Here is a 19,925-nt window from a genome sequence, read left to right as displayed (position 1 = left end):
AAACATTCCTTTTCAGAAGATGTTTCGCTGTCTTGAATGTTTTTAATTTCATGGCCATGGTGCTTTTCAGCAAACCTCATTATACGTATCAACAAATCTCCTTCCTTTCAAGTTTGACAGTGTTAATAAAAAGCCAAAGTTGTGACAGTTCTGCTTGTTGACTGTCTGAGCCTCAAACACAAGAGGGAAAAGCCGATGCCAGTTAACCACAGGAGCTGAAAATGCAGAGAGTAAATACCGGCATTGTACTGAAGCAAGACAACTTGAAATTCTGTCCACAAAGCAGGTTGTTGCCCTCTTTGTGACTCACTGAGGAAACTGTTACGCTCTTGTTTTCTTTCTGTGTCCCCAGCATTGACTATTAGAAAGGAAACTGCTAATAGCTTTTTAGGTAACTGGCAGGAGGAGGAAAGCTGCAGCTAAAACCCCAAACTGGTTTTGCTTCTCTTTTTGCGTTGTGCCATGGTAGGTTTATGTCAACGGAGAGTGGGTCACCAGCATTGGAGAAGGAGGTAGCTTCGGGGAGCTGGCACTGATCTATGGTACACCCAGGGCTGCCACGGTCAAGGCCAAGACAGATCTCAAGCTCTGGGGCATCGACAGAGACAGCTACAGACGCATTTTAATGGTAAGTTCATGGAGAATGACTTGTTTATGGAGCTAGTATTTTTTACTTTCTTTTGTAGTGCCAGTGCTTCTATTCTGTGATCAGATTTCCCTGATGGTAGAAAGCTCTGCAGCCTCTGTTTCTAAATAAAAGAGAGAGGACATGACAATAATATTAAGTAACAAAATCAAGTGAAGTAAGAGGTAACAAGATTCAGTAGGAAGATGCTGATTCAGAAATGCAATTGAATAATGTTATTAATAACTCATACCTGAATAACTGCTGACAACTATGAAAGCTTCAGGCCTCCCTTACCCACCTAAGTTAATGCAAGTCCTCTCCTTCTCGTGCATCTCAAAATGTCATCACTACCCCTTGCCTATGGGGTCTTTGAACTTGTACCATGAACTCTTCAAGGCAGGCAATGCTAGGGAAATCCTAAAAAAAAATGCCTCAGATGGACTCTGCCCTCCATCTTTGTCAGCCAGCACACAGCCACAGATATCACAGGATGCGAAGCTGCAGTCTGTGCTGACAGTTCATGGCCTTGCTCCTTTCAAACTCCCTGATCTCTGCAGCAAAGCTCAGCAGACCTTCTGGGCACCTGGGATGTGTGCTAGGTTATGGGTTTGCTGTCAGCTCTTGAGTTGTGTGTTTATAATGAAAACTTTGACAGATAATTATCTTTAGCAGTGTCATAACTTTTTTGGGGGTGTTTGTTTCTGATCTCAATGTGCCTATCATTTCCTTCTCCAGAAAATATTCCTTCTTTTTTTTTTTTTTTTTTAGATAATTAACAGCTCTATGTAAAGCTTCTTTCTCAATAGGACTTTCCTATAAAAGCTGCATTGTTTCATTATGATCTGAAGAAAATTATACTATGCTCTCAGCATAATAAAGGAATGTGCATTTTGAGATCATATATATTTCCAGCAGATGTCATGGGTAACTGAAAAATTAGCAAAAGGATTGAGTAGATTTTACAGTTAAATGATTAGTTCTTAAGCAACAGAGTGTAAGAATGATCTTTATTTATACTTGTGATGACTGCTAAATGTCTGTATGAAACATTACTGTTTTTCAGTCTGTATTTCATGGTCTGGGTTCTGTATCACATAAATGAACACCATGCTGACATCCAGGAGAGTACAGCTGATGGAAATACGCCCCATCCCCAAATGTTCAGTCTGGTAGTTCCAAGACAAGATATACGAATAATGTTGAGAATCATACTGTCTTCTCTCTCTTGTCATTAAGCAGGATGAAATTTTTGAATGCTTCCCAGTGCAGGGAGGCAGTCAGTAGTAAATGAGACCTTTCTTCAAGACATTTCTAAACCATAGGGCAGGAGAACTTCCTAACAGATTTAAGAGGCACTCTGAACTTATTTGTCCCATGTCCTACATGGATGCAATCGAGGGGTGTCTGGGATAATGGGTGCAACGAACCTGCATGCTGCAAGGAAGGATTGAAGGTATAAAGGAGAAGGAATGTAGGTGGAAAATAAATGTCAGCACAAGGCCTATGTTCTTTGGCTTTTTCAAGCATAGCTTTTTATGGCTGCCTTTAACTTTGCTGTTTAGGAATTGAAGCTTAAGATTCACAGGCCTCATAGCCTTGACATAATTTCAGTGTCAGCAATGATGAAAACAGTGGAACCTAACGTCATTCAAACTTGTACGCAGTTCGGGTTTGGTCATGTGTCCGTTACCGTCTGATAGCAGGCTTCAGAAGATGCATATTTGATGCAGAGACAGGATTTTGCTAAAAGGGCTTAAAGTCCAAGGGAAAAAGGCTATGTTCGTAATGCTGGCTTTAGCCATACATATCACTTGAATATCATGCATTTACTTCTGTTTGGCTCTAGTGTAGTGATAACCGCTTTTCAAATTCATGTACAGATTTTGTGAATCGGTGGCCACTGTACGTTACATAGCAAGCTCATCTTCTGCAGTCGATGAGACCTTTAACTTAACGGAACTTCCTTACGTCTTTCTCTCCCTCTTTCTCTTCTTTTTCTTTTTTTTTCTTTACAGTTGGGGCCATTAAAATTCTATTACATTAGATACCCAGAAAGCATAGTTGTCACATTCTCTTATTTAGACAAGAAATATTTCAGGTAGCAAGGTGAATTAATTGATGTAAGTATTAAAAATGTCCCATTTTTAGTGCTGCCTACTGCAAAAGCAATGTACTTCCCCAGACTACATAGATTCTGCCATCCTCTTATTTCTTTGTAGGTGCAGTGTGGATAATTTCTTGGCTGTAGGTGAAATGTCTGTCTTTGTGCATTCATATGAGGCAGGTTACAGTGGCTCCCTGCACATTTCCTCAAGCCCAAGAATTAATTACATCATGTTTCAGTGTCCGCATTTCTTACTTGAAGCTAACTCCACCGTTACTTGGCTGTTTTTGCTGTATTCAGTTTTAAGATGCAGTAGTAGGTGCCTTTCAAGTCTCAGAAAGATTATTTCCTGACATTTAGCCTCCAACCTTATGTTTCTAGAAAGCTGCTGGATATTTTAGATGTAGAAATGCTTCTGCCTTTAAATGAGAAGTAGTAACGCTTAGGATAACTTTTGAAATATATCATTTAAGGTGATTCAAAAACTGAGAGGGAGCAGTGTTTTTTTTTTTATTTCCTGTTTGCAAGTACTTTTCCTGTTTGCAAAAAAAAAAAAAAAAAAAGAATCAATGACCTTTTTCTCCAAAGACTTTTTTTTGTCTGTAGTCAGATAAAGTCCTTCCATAACCCGTGATGATGTTTTTTCTTTTGTCTGCATTCCTTCCTGGCCATGACCAGCCCCGTTTTTCTCAAGCTAGTGTTGAAATTTTATTCAAGTTGTAAATATTTATTTGTGAATCATGCCTTCAGGTCCACACTTGCCAAAAAGATTTTATCCTGTCATGAGACACTTGACTCTGTACCTCATTTCTCCTTGCAGGCTCTGTTTTGGTTCTTTGCTTCACATTCAGTCAGCTCTGGTTTTTATTTCTGCTTAGTGCCATTTTCCCCACTTAGAAGTCTCATCGATACTGACTGGTTTATGGTATGAATAAAATGTATCTCAGGAGGTTTGTGAGTTTCGGTTTTCCATTTTCCTGGATAGACAAAGCCTGATGCAAAAAGTTCCTGCTGGCTTTTAGTTACAGTTGTCATCCATTTATTACTTTTGCCTGTCCCAAAAGAAGTTTGTTAAAATAGATATATTTCTTTATATTTCATTGTCTCAGCTTAGGTACCCTGGTGGCTTGAGGGTCACATTCAAGTTTGTTTTAGCAGCTGTGATGATTGTAAAAGTTGGGATAGTTCTTTTTGTTAAGATTTGCAGAGAAACTGCTTGGCTTTCACTGCAGTCCTTGACAAAGTATTATACCATGTAATTCATCATACTAGATGGATTACAAAAAACACTTCAACATGTTCCCACCTCAGTACGCTCACAAATTATCTACCCATCTGTGTGTTCCATTTGTTTCATAAAATTATCTGTGCTGAGTTGCGTACTTTTCACACTGTTGCAATTTTTTTTATGTACATATTCTCTGTGTGTGCATCCGCAAACAGAAATTTATGTATGTATTCTATATTTAATTATTTACGTTCTTCTGGGAGAGATGTAAAGGAATTTTTGCCTTAGGATTCTCATCTAATTCAGTTGCTAAAATGTTGCTGCTTTCTTCTTTGCATTTGGGATTCAAGAGCATCACAGAGTGGGGAACATCCCAGGGTAGTACAGTATTTGTATTCTAAATATAGCAAATACCACAAATACCAGAGAAGCAAATGTCTGTATCCCAACATCAGATTGATCCCCCAGACAATTCAGTTCCCAGACTGAGGAAATTTGAAGTATTAATTTCTTGTAATTTCTTCTATAAGAGAGCCTGATTCAGGATAATTTAACTGTCTTATAGTTCCCATGGTCCAAGATACCTGGCCCTGAGAGGGAAGTTGCATTGCGTACAATACTTTTTGCCTGTTTGGCAAACTTTGCTCCTAGAAAACAAGTTGTAATATTGGGATATAAGTAATAATAAAGCAAGGTTAGTCAGTTCCTAATGTTATGCCTCATTTTATTTATGCTATTTTGGCTTTGCTTTACCATCTTTTCACAGCTTGAATCTGAGAACAAGTTCTTTAGCAAGTGCCTTTTTCCACTCAGATGAAGTCAAGTCAGAAGGACTTTGTGTTTCATAAAATGTAGATTGCATGACTGCCAAAGCATAAAGCAAATCCAGAGCCTGTATTCTATCTAACATCTGCGCATCATAGCACCAGGACCTTGTGGGTACTGTTTTGATGGCCAGTATTGCATTGTTTCAGTGACTTTTTTTCAGTCTCCTGTAAGAATGTACACCCTAAGCATTGTTCAATATCAGGTTTACATGGGGATTAACCAGCGCTGGAGCAGTCCAGAAGGCCATTCCGGCGCTTCCTGCCAGCTGCATACCTGCCAGCATTACTCTTTTATTTGAAACTTGAGCCATGCTTTGCCTTTCGGTAGCCATTTGTTTGGCTTCTTACTGAAGGTGGAGATTTCTAGGAAGGGCCCAATCAACTCCAGCCAGCCCATCTGCACAGCTGAAAAAAAGGGAGCAAGAAAGAAGACAGTAAGAGTGCTGGAGGAACAAAGCAAAGAGGCGAGCAGAGGGGAAGAAGGGCAGAGAACGGATTAGAGAAATGGGGAGGAAGAATGGAAGAAAACAGAGGACGTGAAGAAGAGCCAGCTGGAAAATAGATGCATTAGTCCTGTTCAACAAGACCCACTGTAATCTCTGTGGCATTCATTTTTCAGAGCCTGTGTATTGCCTAAGCTAAGGCCAGTGCTTGCTATGTTAAATGGCCCTAAAAATGGCTTTGAGCTCTTTGCTGGGTGGATTTGGCAAATGCAGGTGATCTCGTTTCTCCTTGTGACTGTTTCGGGGAGGAGCACTGCAGATTAGAATACTAATGACTCTTCATAATTAGTGAGAACCACCGTCTTTAGGAAGATGAGGTTGTGCCTGACAGCTCAGAATTGGGGAGAAAGTGAACAAAGGAAAGTGGGGAGAGGGAGAAGCAGTGACTATTGAAATAAGAAGATATTAATAGGTTAGAAAAAGCAGAAGTAATAAAGACTTTTTAGAACATGCCATCAAGAACCCTGCCAGTACAGAATTATTCATGTACATTTACTATTGTTTTTATCTGGCTCGAGCAGTAAGATTTCTGCTGCTTCCCTTGGGGAGCTTTTCTGCAAGAGAATAAATCTGAAGTTGGGAAAACTTCTTTGATATTCATCTTAAATTAGATTTTCTTGATTTTCCCCTATTACTTTGAGTTATGTCAAATTATGCTGTATTAAAATGTCCTATCTTTCTGTCATATATCTGTAGGTGATTATCACTATCTGCTTAAAAACTTTAGAACCATGCATGCTAACTATGAGAATAGTTTACCTATGATCCCAGTGCTGAGCTAACCTATACAGGCTGAATTTGTTTTGCTCCTTCCTTATCAGCTCTCCCCAAGTGTTTTAGCGGTTCTTCAGGCTTGGTTCAGCTTTGGAGCACTTTTGTGGAGAAGAGGTACCCACGCAGAGTGTAACACACCAGGCGCAGTCACATCAGAGCCATGGAGATGGGACTTCATTCCTGAATGATGTCTTTGGGTATACAGACCAAACTAGCCTTGTTGCAGGATGATGTTGCAAACCAGGTTCTCCTCTACTATCTGTCAATCTCTTTCAGCTTTACTGTGTTCCAGTTTTCTTCCCTTCCTCAAATATCTGTGTTTTGGAGCTCTTTTCCTTTGTATTTTTAAGCTATATTTTCTGAACAGAAGCTCATTCTGTTATTTTTTGCTTCCATTTCTAATGTCTCTAGATCCACTCTTGTTATTTTCCTCTCCTGGGAAGCATTCATGTTATCTCTTAGTCTGCAGATATTATTACTGTCTGATTTGTAGGTGCTTCTAGAATAACCATGAAAATACTGCATAAGATCAGACTTAGCACATATCCCAATGAGATTGCTGGTTCACACTTCTACAGAGACTACTTGAAGGGTAATAGAAGAGGTTACGTGGTATTCATACTCCTGGCCTCATGGCTACAGTGGCTAGACCAAATGAAGCAAGTATAAAAGGGAAATCAGGAGTTAGGTAACACTGCATGCATGGTGGGGAATGAGAGGGTAATATTGGGCTGATGGAGGAAGGTGAGAAAGTAGGCAGTCAGCGTGTTCTCCCTGTTACATGGGGAGGAAAGAAGATCAATACCAATGGCAATAAGAACATGCTTTGGTTTCTTATAAGAATTCTACTGCTGTTTTTTTCTTTTTTTTTTTTTCTTTTTAGCTTATATTAGTGTTCTCCCAAAATCTCTTCCCCTCATGCTTATGAAAGCTTGAGCAGGAAAACACACACAAGCAAAAATAAAGCGATGTTCTGGCCCCTGCTCGAGCGTGAGCTAGACATCTTCCTTCTGGAAGAGGAATTGGGATCCAGTTGTGCTGACTGGGAACCAGCCTCATGCTGTGCAAATTGCAGAGATGCATTGCATGCCTGGCACAGTGAGATGAAACTCAGCTATCAGGTGGCTCCTGGGAACCTGGAGGCTGTTGTTTGTCTCCTTAAGGAGAGATGGAGGTTTGGAAGGAGCCATTCTGCAGGCTGAATTGTGAGCCATTAGTTGGATCACCTTGGATTTCACTGCATATGCTGGGAAATAGGATTTTAAAGCCTCACCCACTAGTTCTTCAACAGGCTTTGTTCTCCCTTATCTATGTCAGTGGTATCATTTAGAGACATGGGATGTTTAAGTTATACATGAAGAGGAGTCCCAATTGTAGTTGAGGTTTGAGATAATGAATACACAATACAGATAATACCACAATACAGGTAATGATAATAGCACATTCAATTAGTTCTTTCCCCTTCTATTTTGCTTATGCACTTCTCTTCATGGTGAATTGTGCACCTCAGCTCTTAGTTTAGCCAAGAGCTAACACACCCATCGTCCTGCAGGAAGTGATGGGCTCTTGCCCTCCGGGCCAGCCGGGATGCCAGCAGTTCCTACCTTCCTGGGTCTTGTCTGCGTCTCTAAATACTCAAAGCTGTGGTCAGGCGGCACTTATGGCTGCTGATTACTGCTTCTTAAAATTCATCTGTGTCCACAGTCATTTTAAAAGCATTTTCCACATCTGTCCCTGGGTGCCCCGGCCCATCGCACTAAACCACCAATCTGGTTTTCCACAGCTGTCAATTTTGCTGGTCTAGTTTCCACTCGATTGTAGGGAGGAAAGCAACAACTGTGCAGTGTCCAGTTTTCCATTCTTTGTCTCATGGTGAGCTGTCAGGATTTGGCGTGGTTTGCAGAGCCTCCCCTGTTTGAAGTTCATTTTTTTCTTTTTGGCACTTCAAATGCTCCAGGGGCCTCTGAGGTTGAGAACCAGGTTTGTCAGACAGAGAGGTCAGACAAGGGTTAGTGATGCTATCTCTGAGAGGCCAGCTGTCAGCACCACGCTCGGAAATTATGAAAGGGGTGCAAAGGAGGGAGACCTTGGTGGCTGCTGCTGATCCACAGAGACCTGGGAGGAGCAGCAGCTTCTGACGGTGCCGAGGCTGTTTTGGAGCAGAGGTGGCCCAGGAGAAGAGAGCACCCGGCAGTGTCTGCTGATGCTCATGCTAGAAGCTGGAGCCACAGCCTGCTGAATTTGGTGGAAGAAGTCCCTTTTCTTTTGGTTGTTGGACCAGGCCCCACCTGAACAGTGCGTGTAGGAAGAGGGACAATGCTAACTGCTTAGCTATATCACTGTGCTTGAATCCACTGGCCTTTCCCAAGTATTTCTGAATGCTTTAATGGCAACAGGTGAAATGTTTCTTTTAATTTTCCTTTGTATATCCTCACTTTCTCTGCTTCCAGCACTTACCAGTGCTCCCTTTGAGAAGGAGGAGTAGAGAAGTGTCTTTTTCTGTAGCAGACACTGACATTTGATTTTTTCTTTCTGGCCTGTGAATGAATGCCGTCTTCATTTCCTTTTCCTTCGGAAGATGAGCACCATCATCTTTATGCTGTTCTCCTGCTTTGTAGATTTGACTAGCAGGCACAAGACAACCTTCAACATCTACTAAGAATTTATCCAGACAGAAATGATGTGGGCTGTCATATGGCAGAGTAAACTATAGGGTAGCAAGGAAGACCCTGGAATTCCTCTTTGGTACCTGGGAAGGGTTTCTTTTCCAGTCGCTTGTGTCCCTGAAGGAGTTATAGATTAATTAATAATTTTTGTCTTGGTAAAGTTGCATTGTGTTTATTTATAACTGAATCTCTGACAATAATGTTTTCTGGAATGACTGCTTAAGAGTGCCTTTCTGTGGTGATCAGACTTCACGTAAGCATAAGTTTTCTCAGTAATTTGTCACATAAAAAGTCTTACTAAATTGGGAATGACTGTGCTGGTGGCTGCACATACATTGATGGATTGTCTGCTCCAACACACTTAAATCTTGTTAAAAAATAATATGAATAGGTTGCTCAGCTGTAGCAGTACATACAACATTGTACAAGATAAAAACAAAGGCTTGCACACAAACACTCCTGTCACGAAAGAGGTTCTGACCTAAAACAGTGGGACCCATGAGGGGGCATTTTATGTTTTATCCTACTTTGTAAATTCCCTTCTAGTAGGGCCTCATTGGTAACAAGATACATATTGAATTAGCTAAACAGTTAATTGATGAAGCTCTGGCTTTAAATGAGTGCCTGTAAATAATGGATACAATACACCCTTGGTGTCCAGTAACACCAGTGAAGTCAGTGAAATTACACCAGGGTTGAATTTGATTCCTTCTGTCTTTGCTTATCAGGAATACAACTTGCCCAGACATTTTATGGGGAAATGTTTGCCTTAGGCTGTTTATACTGGCTATGCTTAAGATTTGGAAGGGGAGGGAAAAAAAAAAGCAGCTGTAGGAAGAAAACACAAAAATACTTTGTGTAATGTCCTACCTTCTTTTTCTCTCTCCTTTAATAACAGGGCAGCACACTGAGAAAGCGGAAGATGTATGAAGAATTCCTGAGCAAGGTCTCCATTTTGGGTCAGTTGCCCTTTGGACTTGTGTGTTAGTTCCTCTGTTAGACATGCTGGCTGAATGAATTTTGGTCTTCGATGGCATGATGAAAGCCATGGTGGTCAAACAGGAGATCTCATAGTTGCATCATTTCCTAAGGAAAGAAAGTGTAAAGGGCCCTTTTTTAGGACTTGTTTTTCTCATTCTTTAATAAGCACTGAGCATTTATGTTAAGGGCAAATCTTTCCTTAAATATGCCAACAGGCATGCACTCGTAACCTTTCAGTAGCTGCTGTTACTGAACTGCATATAGATAGAAGAAAAAGCAGTACAGAGTTATGAATTTATCATAAAGTCTAGTTACATCCTTTCAGGTGACAGGTGAGAAGCTTTTTCCTGCAAGAATACTGTATTTATGTGCACTAAGCAAACTACCCTCACAAATCAAAATGGACTGATTTTTTTTCTTCTGTCTTTTACAGCCTCTGTCTCACATTCTTAAAACATCTGTTTAGCTTCTTGTCCTTGGATTTTGTTTCCCTTTGATTAATGTGATAGCCACAAAATTCGGACATGTTCTTGATGGCCTTCAGTAGGAAAAACAACAAACCCATAATGCCTGACCAATCAATCACCATTAGGAGAACAAAACTTATAATAACGAGGACAGTGTCAGACAGTACAATGAAACGTTGATTCTGTAGGAGAGCCATCATGTTTCTACTAGGGCTATTTTGAAAAAAACAGTTGAGGATTAATTTCCTATATAATTAAAGTACTTGTATTACTGTTTAAACACTTTATTTCATGTTTATTGTATTCCTCTATGATTTGAGCTTGGGTACCTGAAATATGAGAGAGTCTTGATGAAAATAGATTTGAACTTTTGAGAGGTTCTATGCATGAAATTTTCAATTATATTTGTGTGCTTAAAGTAAGGCCAAGTGTATTACTCACTTATTAATGAAGTTTTCATCATTTAAATGCTTTCTTTTATGCTTAATTTAAATCTTTCTAAATTAAAAGCTTAAATTATACTAAATTACAATGAGTATTTAAAGAAAAAAAACATCTCTGCACCTGTACTAATAGGAAGCAATTACAACAATGAGACATCTCAAAACAATTTCAGAGTAGAAAGGTTATTCAAAGATGCGCTTCCTTAAACATGCGGTTTGCCATATAATTGTATCCTAGTTTGTAGTATGGTTCTTCAATCTCAGTAAAAAATGGGTAAGGACTTCAAGATTTGAACCTTTTTTAAGTACAGAAAAGCACCGGACAAAATAACACATCATTTCAGGATCTGTGAGAATTTAGGTGAAGTGTTTAAGGATCTATTTCACATGTCTAAATAGTAGGTGACAGCTGGAAAACTGCAAAGTATTTTAGAAATCTCAACAGAGTACTGGGAAGTCAACTTCACCTCATGCATTATTGTGGTCAGAACTTGGCGATTTCTCACTGGAAAAACCTCTACCTGCTTCATACACATATTTTTCAAGGCTTAGTGTCTGTAACTAGGTATATAATTATAAGAATATATATATTTTTAAATCTTAAGGATTTTTTAGATTATCAGTAGCTGCTTATCTAAGGAGATACAACTACTCCATTTAAATCTTTTCTCCAGCTTTTAATTAAATGTAAAGCCGTGAATTTGTATGTACCTTTTAGAAATTAAAAAAAAAGGTCTACTTTATTTGATGTTTGAATTTAACACTGCAACTAAAACTTTAAGAGTTTTATCATGTACAAACTTCTATATCATACTCTGTTTGCAGGAACCATTAACCAATGTATTTGTAGTGGTACAATTCCTTTGGACAAAAGAGAGACACTTCGTGACTAGAGCTGGAATTAGCTTTGAATTTTTCATAAAGGCAACTGAAGAAAAAGTTTAAAGGGACTCTTTCTTTTCATTGTTAATTGCTGGGTTCTTTCTCAAAAAAAAAAAAAAAAGAAAAAGAAAAAGCCTACTCTAGTCTGTATGAAAGAGTTTTATGCTTATTTTTAGTCAGACAGAGCACTTTTGAATGTTGCATTGACAATGTGAGCTCGGACTTTGATATTAATGCTTCTACAGCAAAGGCCATAAATATACCAGGAAAGTGCATTAGTGATTATAAGTGGAAAAAATATTAGGAATAATTGTTTCTCAAAGTGCAACAGGAAGTGCGTAAAAATATGAAGAGAGATGTATGTGTGTCCAGCAACTGATTTGATGACTGTCCAGCAAAATTTACCTTTTGTGCATTTTCCACGTTGGTCTGGCTTTGTCGGGCCCAGTCTGCTCTTCTGAGCTCAGCCAGAAGGCTTTTTCGATTTTAGAGAACAACTCTTTCACCTTCCCACAGTACTTCTATGCAATATATTGAACAAAATGGGAAAGACAGAGTCTGAGCAAACAACTTAAACCTACCCTTGTTGTCAGAAGCCATATCTTGACTTAAATTGTTTGGTGATTCGCAATGAGATGAGTAAGAATCAACAGAAATTTAGTAAATGAATTTTAGCCCAACTTTTTAAGGCTGTGGTGGTTATATCATTGTGTTATCTGTTTCTTTTAATAACTTTTAAGCCTGTTGCTTTTCTCAGTCACATCTGATAGAAAGACAGAAGTTCAAATACAATTCATTGGCTTGAATTCTCATGCAAACAGGCAGAAGAGAGAGACACAGATGAGCATCCTTCTTCTCCCCAAGGGCAGAGCAGGTAGAATTCATCCCTTAGCAAAGGCACTGGGAGGAAGCCAGCAGGTCAGTGAGTAGCCCTGAACCAGCCACTATGCAGACTGTCTTTTGCCAGGCAGGTATCACAGGGGATTTATGGCAGCTGCAGGTAGGTGATAAGAACACAAAGGGGCAGGAGCCAGGCTTTATGAGTTCTTTTACTCATAAAATAGACTGTTAATATTTTCTTATTGAAGTTTACTTTGAAGTTTTTTTTTCTCTCTAAGTGGCGTAAGGAAAAGAAAAACAGCTCTTGCACTTTTGTGTGCATTCCCAATGGCCAAAACTGCAAATGAAACAGAGGTGCAACTTTACAGAGCTATACCTGATTCCACCGCCACTGTGCTAACAGGGACTTGCTATTGGTGTCGATAGTTCCTGATCTCACTCACAGGGAAAGAGTCTTCTTTTGGATTAGCACCTTTGCAGTGCTTATTAAGAAGGCCATCAGTAACCATCTGAGAGCAACTCTGATGAAAAAACAGCATGACTTGTTCTGGCATCTGGGTTTCGATGTGGTAAGAGAGGATCTCAGTAGTATCTCACAACAGCTAGGCTGCTCCAGTGCACTGCAGCATCTGGGCAGTGCAGATCAGACCACAGACTTGGGGAACTGTCAACTTGTCCTGTCCAACTTTTAAGATTATTATCTGGGTGATTATGAAAGTCTAAGGCACAATGAATAAATTCATTTTCTCAATTTGAAGTTCGTGCAAAGCACGTGGATGAGAGAAATGTTTCTTTTGTAACAAAACCAGGCATATCGGAGCTGTCAGTTTAGATATGAATCTTCAGCCAAAGTAAGAATCTTTTTATAATAAAGTTTTATGATCTTCAATACTTTAGAGTCCCTGGACAAATGGGAGCGGCTGACAGTGGCTGATGCACTGGAACCTGTCCAGTTTGAAGATGGAGAAAAAATTGTTGTGCAGGGAGAGCCTGGTGACGACTTTTTCATTATTACAGAGGTAAGTTTGGCATCCTGATAAAACTGTGTCTTTTCCTGGTAAAGATTAAGACTTATTATTAAAGACATTTGGTTTCAGTTTAATCTCTTGCTTCAGCAAGATGAACTAATTCCACTCAAACCAGGAGAATTACTCAAAATTCATATGAATTCAGACAACAGTTTTGTGGAAATACCTTACATGAGTGGAGGAGGACATTCCCTAGTTTCCAGGAAAATGTAAGACATGGAGTTTTGAGATGTGTCTAGTGTCTGTACTGTTTGAAGGTTTCTTTTCTACTTAATTTTGCTTTTGTTCCAGATTGCCAGTACTTTAACAAGGCTGGCCAGGCACACAGTGCATTGATCTTTGTTCCCAAAGGGACTTACAGGGGAAATCACGATGAACATCTGTAGAATGGAGCAGGAGACCTGATCTGAAAATAGATAATTTGTTCTTTGTTTTGCCTTAAATTCAGTCCAAATGGCTGAGCCATTTTCTTGTTTACTCTCACACAAGCAGACAGATCTGTCAGGCAGCTGAAAATACTGACATCTTTTTGGGAGATTATCTGACACTTCAGTTCCACTGTTTCACTTCTGCAAACAGATGCTGATGGGATTTTTCCTCCCTCTCTGACATAAATATTTGGGTCTTCAGTATCTCACACAAATACTTAGACACTGTGATGTAACAAGTTATAAAAAGGTATTAGAGAGACTCAGATTAAGGCTAACAAGCCAGCGTTAGGATATGACCGTGTACGTATTGAAGTAGGAGTTTGGGGCATGGTTTTCAGTGCCAGCTGTGAGTGTTCATACCCAAATATATAGACTGGGAGTGGCTGATGTATGTCCTTGTGGTGACAGTTCAAATGCACATCTCAGGCCAGATGTTACATGACCAGCAACAAGGCAGTGATGGCAGCACAAGGGGTGCTGGTAATCTGAATTCCTACCAGTGGGAGATGGGTTAGATGGATGTAATGAAACTGGTGTCATTGTGTTGCCTTGGGAGGTAGTTGTATGTACACAGAATGCGTCTCTGGTTCCATCAGACTGCTGTGTTGTGATGTGATTTTAGGAGGAAAGAGACCATGCCCCACACAAACGGTAAAGGGCTTGTACAGCATCCATTCCAAATGGCTTAGAGGCCAACAGGTTTTCCTTTGCTTGCTACTTATCTGTGAATTTTTGAACAGTTGCCTCTATCCAAGGCAGCCAAAATTTGGTTCATAATCAATATATGATACTTAAAATTCCATTCTTTCTTCCCTCTTGAGTGTTGGATGCTGGTGCTGAAATACATATTTGATTTATGAACATAGTTTCTCTTCTGAAATAACTGCACCTGCATAGTGCACAGCTACACACTTGAGGAACTTTAACTGTGATGAGCCTTCAAATCAATAGTGTGAGAATAAAACCAGACTAGATACTAGATAGGGATTTTTTTCATTAATAATTTTTTTATTATACAAGAAAAATATAGGAAATAATTTGCTCCTTTAGAAATATGGGATTTTTATTCCTACGAGAGTTACTAGGTGTCTTGTTATTCCTTGCAGCAGCATGAGACTAGGAAAACCTGATTTTCTTAGCCATCAAAACCCATGTGGAAAATTGGCAGCTTGCTAAAGAACTACTGAGGGCCATTATTCTCTCCCTCTAGAAGGAACAGCTGTTAAGACTTGAATGGGTAGAAAAGTATTAGCACTGTGTACTGTGTAATCATAAAGTATCTGCTCACCTCAGCCATCCACTATAAATCTAGCATAGTTTCTTACTTTAGAAATTGCCTGTATTTTTCTACATTAAAGAATGAACATCCAGTATCAATTATTTCTTGTGCTGCAGTAGTATTTTTGCCTGCTCACATATAGTTTAAGGTTTATATTTTAAACCTGATTTGACAGGAGTTTGCATCTTTGATGTTCAATTTGTCTGCAGGATTGCTGATGAAGCCACCAGGAATACTTTATTCCACAAACTTTGGTTGAAATTAATTTTGGCTGGTTTGTTGTCACAACATGTTGAAAAGTCATTAGCTTCTTTCATATATTTATTGATGTTTGTGGCCTTATAATCCAGAACACTACAAATATAGCTAATTTGTTTGGCTGCTACGTGTGCAGAAACCATTTCATATGTCACCAGAATGCAGCTTCCTTTGGAGTACAGTATGTCCAGTAGTACAAAGCTGAACTTTCCCACAGAATTTTTGGGCAGGATTCTTATTTATTATAAAACGTGGTTATTCATGACATGCCTTAAACAAATCAGTTACCAATTTGTAAGCCTGTAGTGCAACTAGAGAGATCACCAGCATCACAAATACAGGTTCCGAGTGGGATCTTGTGACTCCTATCATAAAAGGTTCTCAAAGACACCCAGGACTCACAGATTTTAAATTGGTAGCACAGTTTTCTGCGAACTTCGTAAATTGCTTATTTGTGGTTAGCCTGCAATGCTGCCTTCCTCTGCGACATCCTATGGGATGCTATCTTTTAAGTATACTGGTTCTGCAGGAGGAAACAGCCTACAAGTGAACTGGCACATTCAGGCAGACTGAAGTGCAACCATTAAACACCTTTTTAAAGGGAGACTTCCAGATTGATCAGAAAAGCAGCTCCTGATTTAAACGAGGAATATCATCCTGGTTAGTACGGATAAGAGTATTTAGTTTCCCCTTTCTATCAAACAAGCAGATTAACCTTTTCCCTTTTTTTCTTAGTATAACCTTTTTCATGGCTTTCTGTACAGCATCTGCCTCCAGTGTTGCGCAGATCATGGTAGGGTGCAGGCTGTTTGAGTTGCAGGCTGTATGCATGAAAATGCTACGTGGAGGCAAAGGCTGCAGCATGAGCTCAGCCAAATTATTAGAATAACACAAAATACGCATGGGGAAGAGCCACAGGAAACCAGGCTTGTAAAGTCCACTGCTCACAGTGCTGTTTGTGGTCATTTTTTGTTAAAAATCCGATGAGAAGAGTATTACCCTGAGATTTTTTTAAGGACTGCAAGATTTTTTCTGCCATGCTGAGTCTTCACAGGCAGCAGTAAGATGTTTACCAGTAAGTTGGCTGGGTGTTTTTTCATTCAAATGTTAAGCAGCCTTCAACAAGATTTAGTTTAAATATTTAAAGGCTGCTATTTTTTCCAGTGATAGAATTATTTTAATGTTTATACCATACTCCTTAATTTGAAGATAGGATCAGAAGTGAATGCATGCTTACAAAAGCAAAATAACCACTTTTGTGAGGTTGATTTACTGCACTTGAAACTGGTAATTAAGAAAAGAAAAAAGAAGCAGCCCTGCAGTTTCTGTATTTTCAGATATTTCCAGGTTTTATTTTCCCACTATGCTTTTCACACAACAAACTCGGGCTTTCCCAGACCAGACAGATGTGGAATGTATCTGTTGGATTCCAAGGTCATGGAATTATCCCATATGAGATTCCTGGCACAGAGGTGAAAAACTTTAAGCACCATGAAACAATTGTTGCCATAAAGAATTATATTTTGGCAAGCGTAAATCATAACAGATGTACAGTTTCTAACAAATACATTTGCAGTTGTATTGTACACTGCCACACTGTGTAACCAACGGTAGGGAGGATTTATTCATCTGACTTCAGATAAAGCAAATATTTTTAGCTAGCATTTTAAAGTGGTAGCTTGCAAAGGCATGTGAGCTTTGCAGAGTTAAATATCCCAGAAAATGTTACGTCCCTTTAAATGAAATGCCATTTGAACTAGGGCTGATTTTTTTCCCCAACTCGTGTTTTGCCACTGACTTCAGTTCGAGCAGCAGCTCAGACTAGTGTGGTAGTTCTATGAAACTGGAAAGAACCGAGTTTTTTGCTGTTGTCTAGGTTACTGAACAAGGTAGTGACAATAGTATTAAAAATAGAGGTTAGGATCATGTACCATTCTATAACTTCAGCTTCAAACTTGGCTTGGTGGCACTGCACCTCGGAGAAAAGTCCATAATGCAGCTAGCAAAAATGCTGGGATCTGCAGCCGTGAAGTGCCCTGCTGGGTTTTCCAGCTCCCACCCCTCCCTGTGTCAGATCACTTGGATCTACTTCTCACTGCTAAGCACCATATACGACACACAGTTATTGTCATGGGACTCCGCTGAATGTGCTCGGGGAGTCTTTTAATATCAGTTGCATTCTGAGAGCTCACTGTGCCTGACTGGTTGCTGAAGTGCTGCCAGATGGCCCCAATTCTCCAAAAAGTTTGACATGGCTTAAGGAAAATGCACACACGGATGCAAACGTGTGCAGGTGTGGGAGGGGAAAACAGCAAAATTGTTATGATAATGCCCCGCTGTGCCCATGGAGGACAGCTTGTAACTGTCCTTTAAATGTGCTGTCCGTAGCCTGTCATCTCCTCAGAGGACAGTTTGGTTTAAGTGGTGCATAAAGCAAAGAAATAAAACTGCATGAGAAGCAAAACATTTCCAATTAATAGCTGGTTGAGCTGCCCAGCAATAACATGCAGCAGCCTAAAAATAAAAGAACTAAAAATAGAAGATAATTGGCAGGAGAAAATTCAAGGAGAAATGGACCCATTGTATCAAGCAGTTTCACATTAGAATTTTTATTTTAAAACATTTTAAAACCTAGTATTTTTAATTGTAGATTAGTGTTAGTGACAGTGGGTAGTTCCAGCCTCCTCTATAAGTCCTTTGTGAAAAGCACTGAAAAAAGGCTTGGGATTTGTGTTCTTTATTGTTTTCCTGGTGGCTAGAAAGGAGGCAGTCAGGGCCTCTGATTTTCAGGCTTACTTGTATTATCAGTGCAGCCTGTGGGCAGACTGTTACCCACCCTGGGCCTCTGTTTCCACATCAGTGGGAGTAATCCTAATGACACTCCATAAAGGTGAGTAAAAGCTTCACGGGAAAATGTATTAAGCATCCACTAGTACTGAAACCAGGGAATGGGAATAGCAAGATTGGAAAATAAGAGAAAATTTTCACTGACAGTGCAGAAATCCTTCCAAAACTAGTGCAGAGAGCTGCCTGACTGGTAGAAATCAGTCAAATGGATTGCTAATAATTATTGATCCAGCCAAGAGTAGTGCTGATCACATTCAAAACAGCGCTGTGATTCCTGGGGGAGCTGCTAGTTGTCATGCTGCTGTTGACATTTCAAGTCAGGGCCACTAACTGGCTCCAGTCTGGGCAGGATCCACTGTGAGTTATTGTGACTGCTGAAAGCATGCTTGAGATACTGTCCTGTAGGTGAAATCAGTGTTTCCAACCCTGCTGACAGTCTTGGCATGCTGTGGAGGGCCTCTGCACAAAAACAGTTCAAAGCCTCGTTAGGTGGAACAGTGTTTGTAAACTCTTTGTAGCATGGTAACGTGAAGAAGCGGAGGAAGATCCTTGGGCTAGCTAGGAAGGGCACTCTGCTCCTTACAGAATTGGGCCTTTTTGTAGGAAAAGTAGACTTGAGTCTTAAATTGCACAAGAAGCATCTGAAGATTTATGATTTAAAAGCTCTTCAAGGAAGAAAAGAAAGAAAGAAAGAAAGAAAAAAGAAAAATAATAGCCCAATTGTTTCCTGCTTTAAATTGTTGCTCTTTGACATTCTAACCCAAGAGAGACCCCTTTGGCAACTACCCCTACAACAGGCAGGAGAACTACAAAGTAAACTTCTTCCGTATGGTTAATGAAGTCACTGCCTTAGGCACACTCTGCTATCACACCTGATAATCTCTTTAAAAACACAGTGTGATTAATTATTAATTAGGAAGATGAATGTTGTCTAGAAAAGGAGTTTCAAAGGCTACAATCCGAATTGCTTAGTGTTACCAGGATTTTGTTGATACCAGGTATGTTTGTTAAAGGCAGTCTGCAGCAGCTCCTAATACGCCTCATAAACAAAATATACCTACTAAGCAGAGCCAGCAGTCACTGAGGGCTCTGTTCTTTGCTTATTTTCATCTGTGGAGACATTGTTTTCTGTAGAGCTCTTACAGGAACGGTAGACTCAATTTTGTTGATATCACCTGGCTGTGCTCAAACAATAGCGCTTCCATTGGCCCTGCATCAAAGTTGATCGGCGTTCAGGATGGCATTTTTAATGGCCAGCTGATGTCAAAGATAAAAAGGTAGGTGTGCGATTGGGTGCCATCCTGCCTGGGGATGGAGGTGATGTGTTTTGCTGTGTCAGAGTGACTGAAATGCTCGCTTAGTTCATCTCTGGTTGGATTTGCTTTAAATTTGACTTCTGTGAGCAGTGGATCAGGCTGCATATATATGCAGTCTTGAGTGTATCCTTATCTCTCCTCTGTTAGAAAGGGCCAAAATTTCATAGTAAGCAACTGGCTGCTCCACTTCTTGCTCCCACCAGCAATGGGAGGACCTGTCAGTGACTGCAGCTTTTGGTCCTTCCAACTCTTTCTCTAGCCCCAGTAATAACCATGGCAATGCAGGCACCTCCTGTAAATTCTGCAAAATCTGAAACCACAGAAGTGATGTATGCTGGATCATTTTCTTAACATTTTTGTGAGATTTCAGATTAGCCAATATTTCTAGTCTATTTTAGAACTTTGCAGATTTTGTTCCTCATT

General features: G+C 39.8%; 1 protein-coding gene across 5 annotated transcripts in view; it reads left to right on the top strand.

The window, feature by feature from the left end:
• PRKAR1B (protein kinase cAMP-dependent type I regulatory subunit beta) overlaps nt 1-19,925 on the top strand; it is a 101,615-nt gene that overhangs the window by 67,910 nt on the left and 13,780 nt on the right. For all 5 annotated transcript variants that reach the window (XM_080556715.1, XM_080556714.1, XM_080556712.1 and 2 more), the window contains exons 7-9: nt 470-628; nt 9,629-9,689; nt 13,241-13,362. In XM_080556715.1, coding sequence (XP_080412841.1) covers nt 470-628; nt 9,629-9,689; nt 13,241-13,362 — 342 coding nt within the window. The remainder of the gene's footprint in view (nt 1-469; nt 629-9,628; nt 9,690-13,240; nt 13,363-19,925) is intronic.

The sequence above is a fragment of the Anser brachyrhynchus genome, assembly GCF_964034855.1.
Source record: "Anser brachyrhynchus genome assembly, chromosome: 15".
Classification (NCBI taxonomy): Eukaryota; Metazoa; Chordata; class Aves; order Anseriformes; family Anatidae; genus Anser; species Anser brachyrhynchus.
The sequence above is the reverse complement of the archived record's forward strand: the minus strand, read 5'-3'. Positions and strand labels throughout refer to the sequence as shown.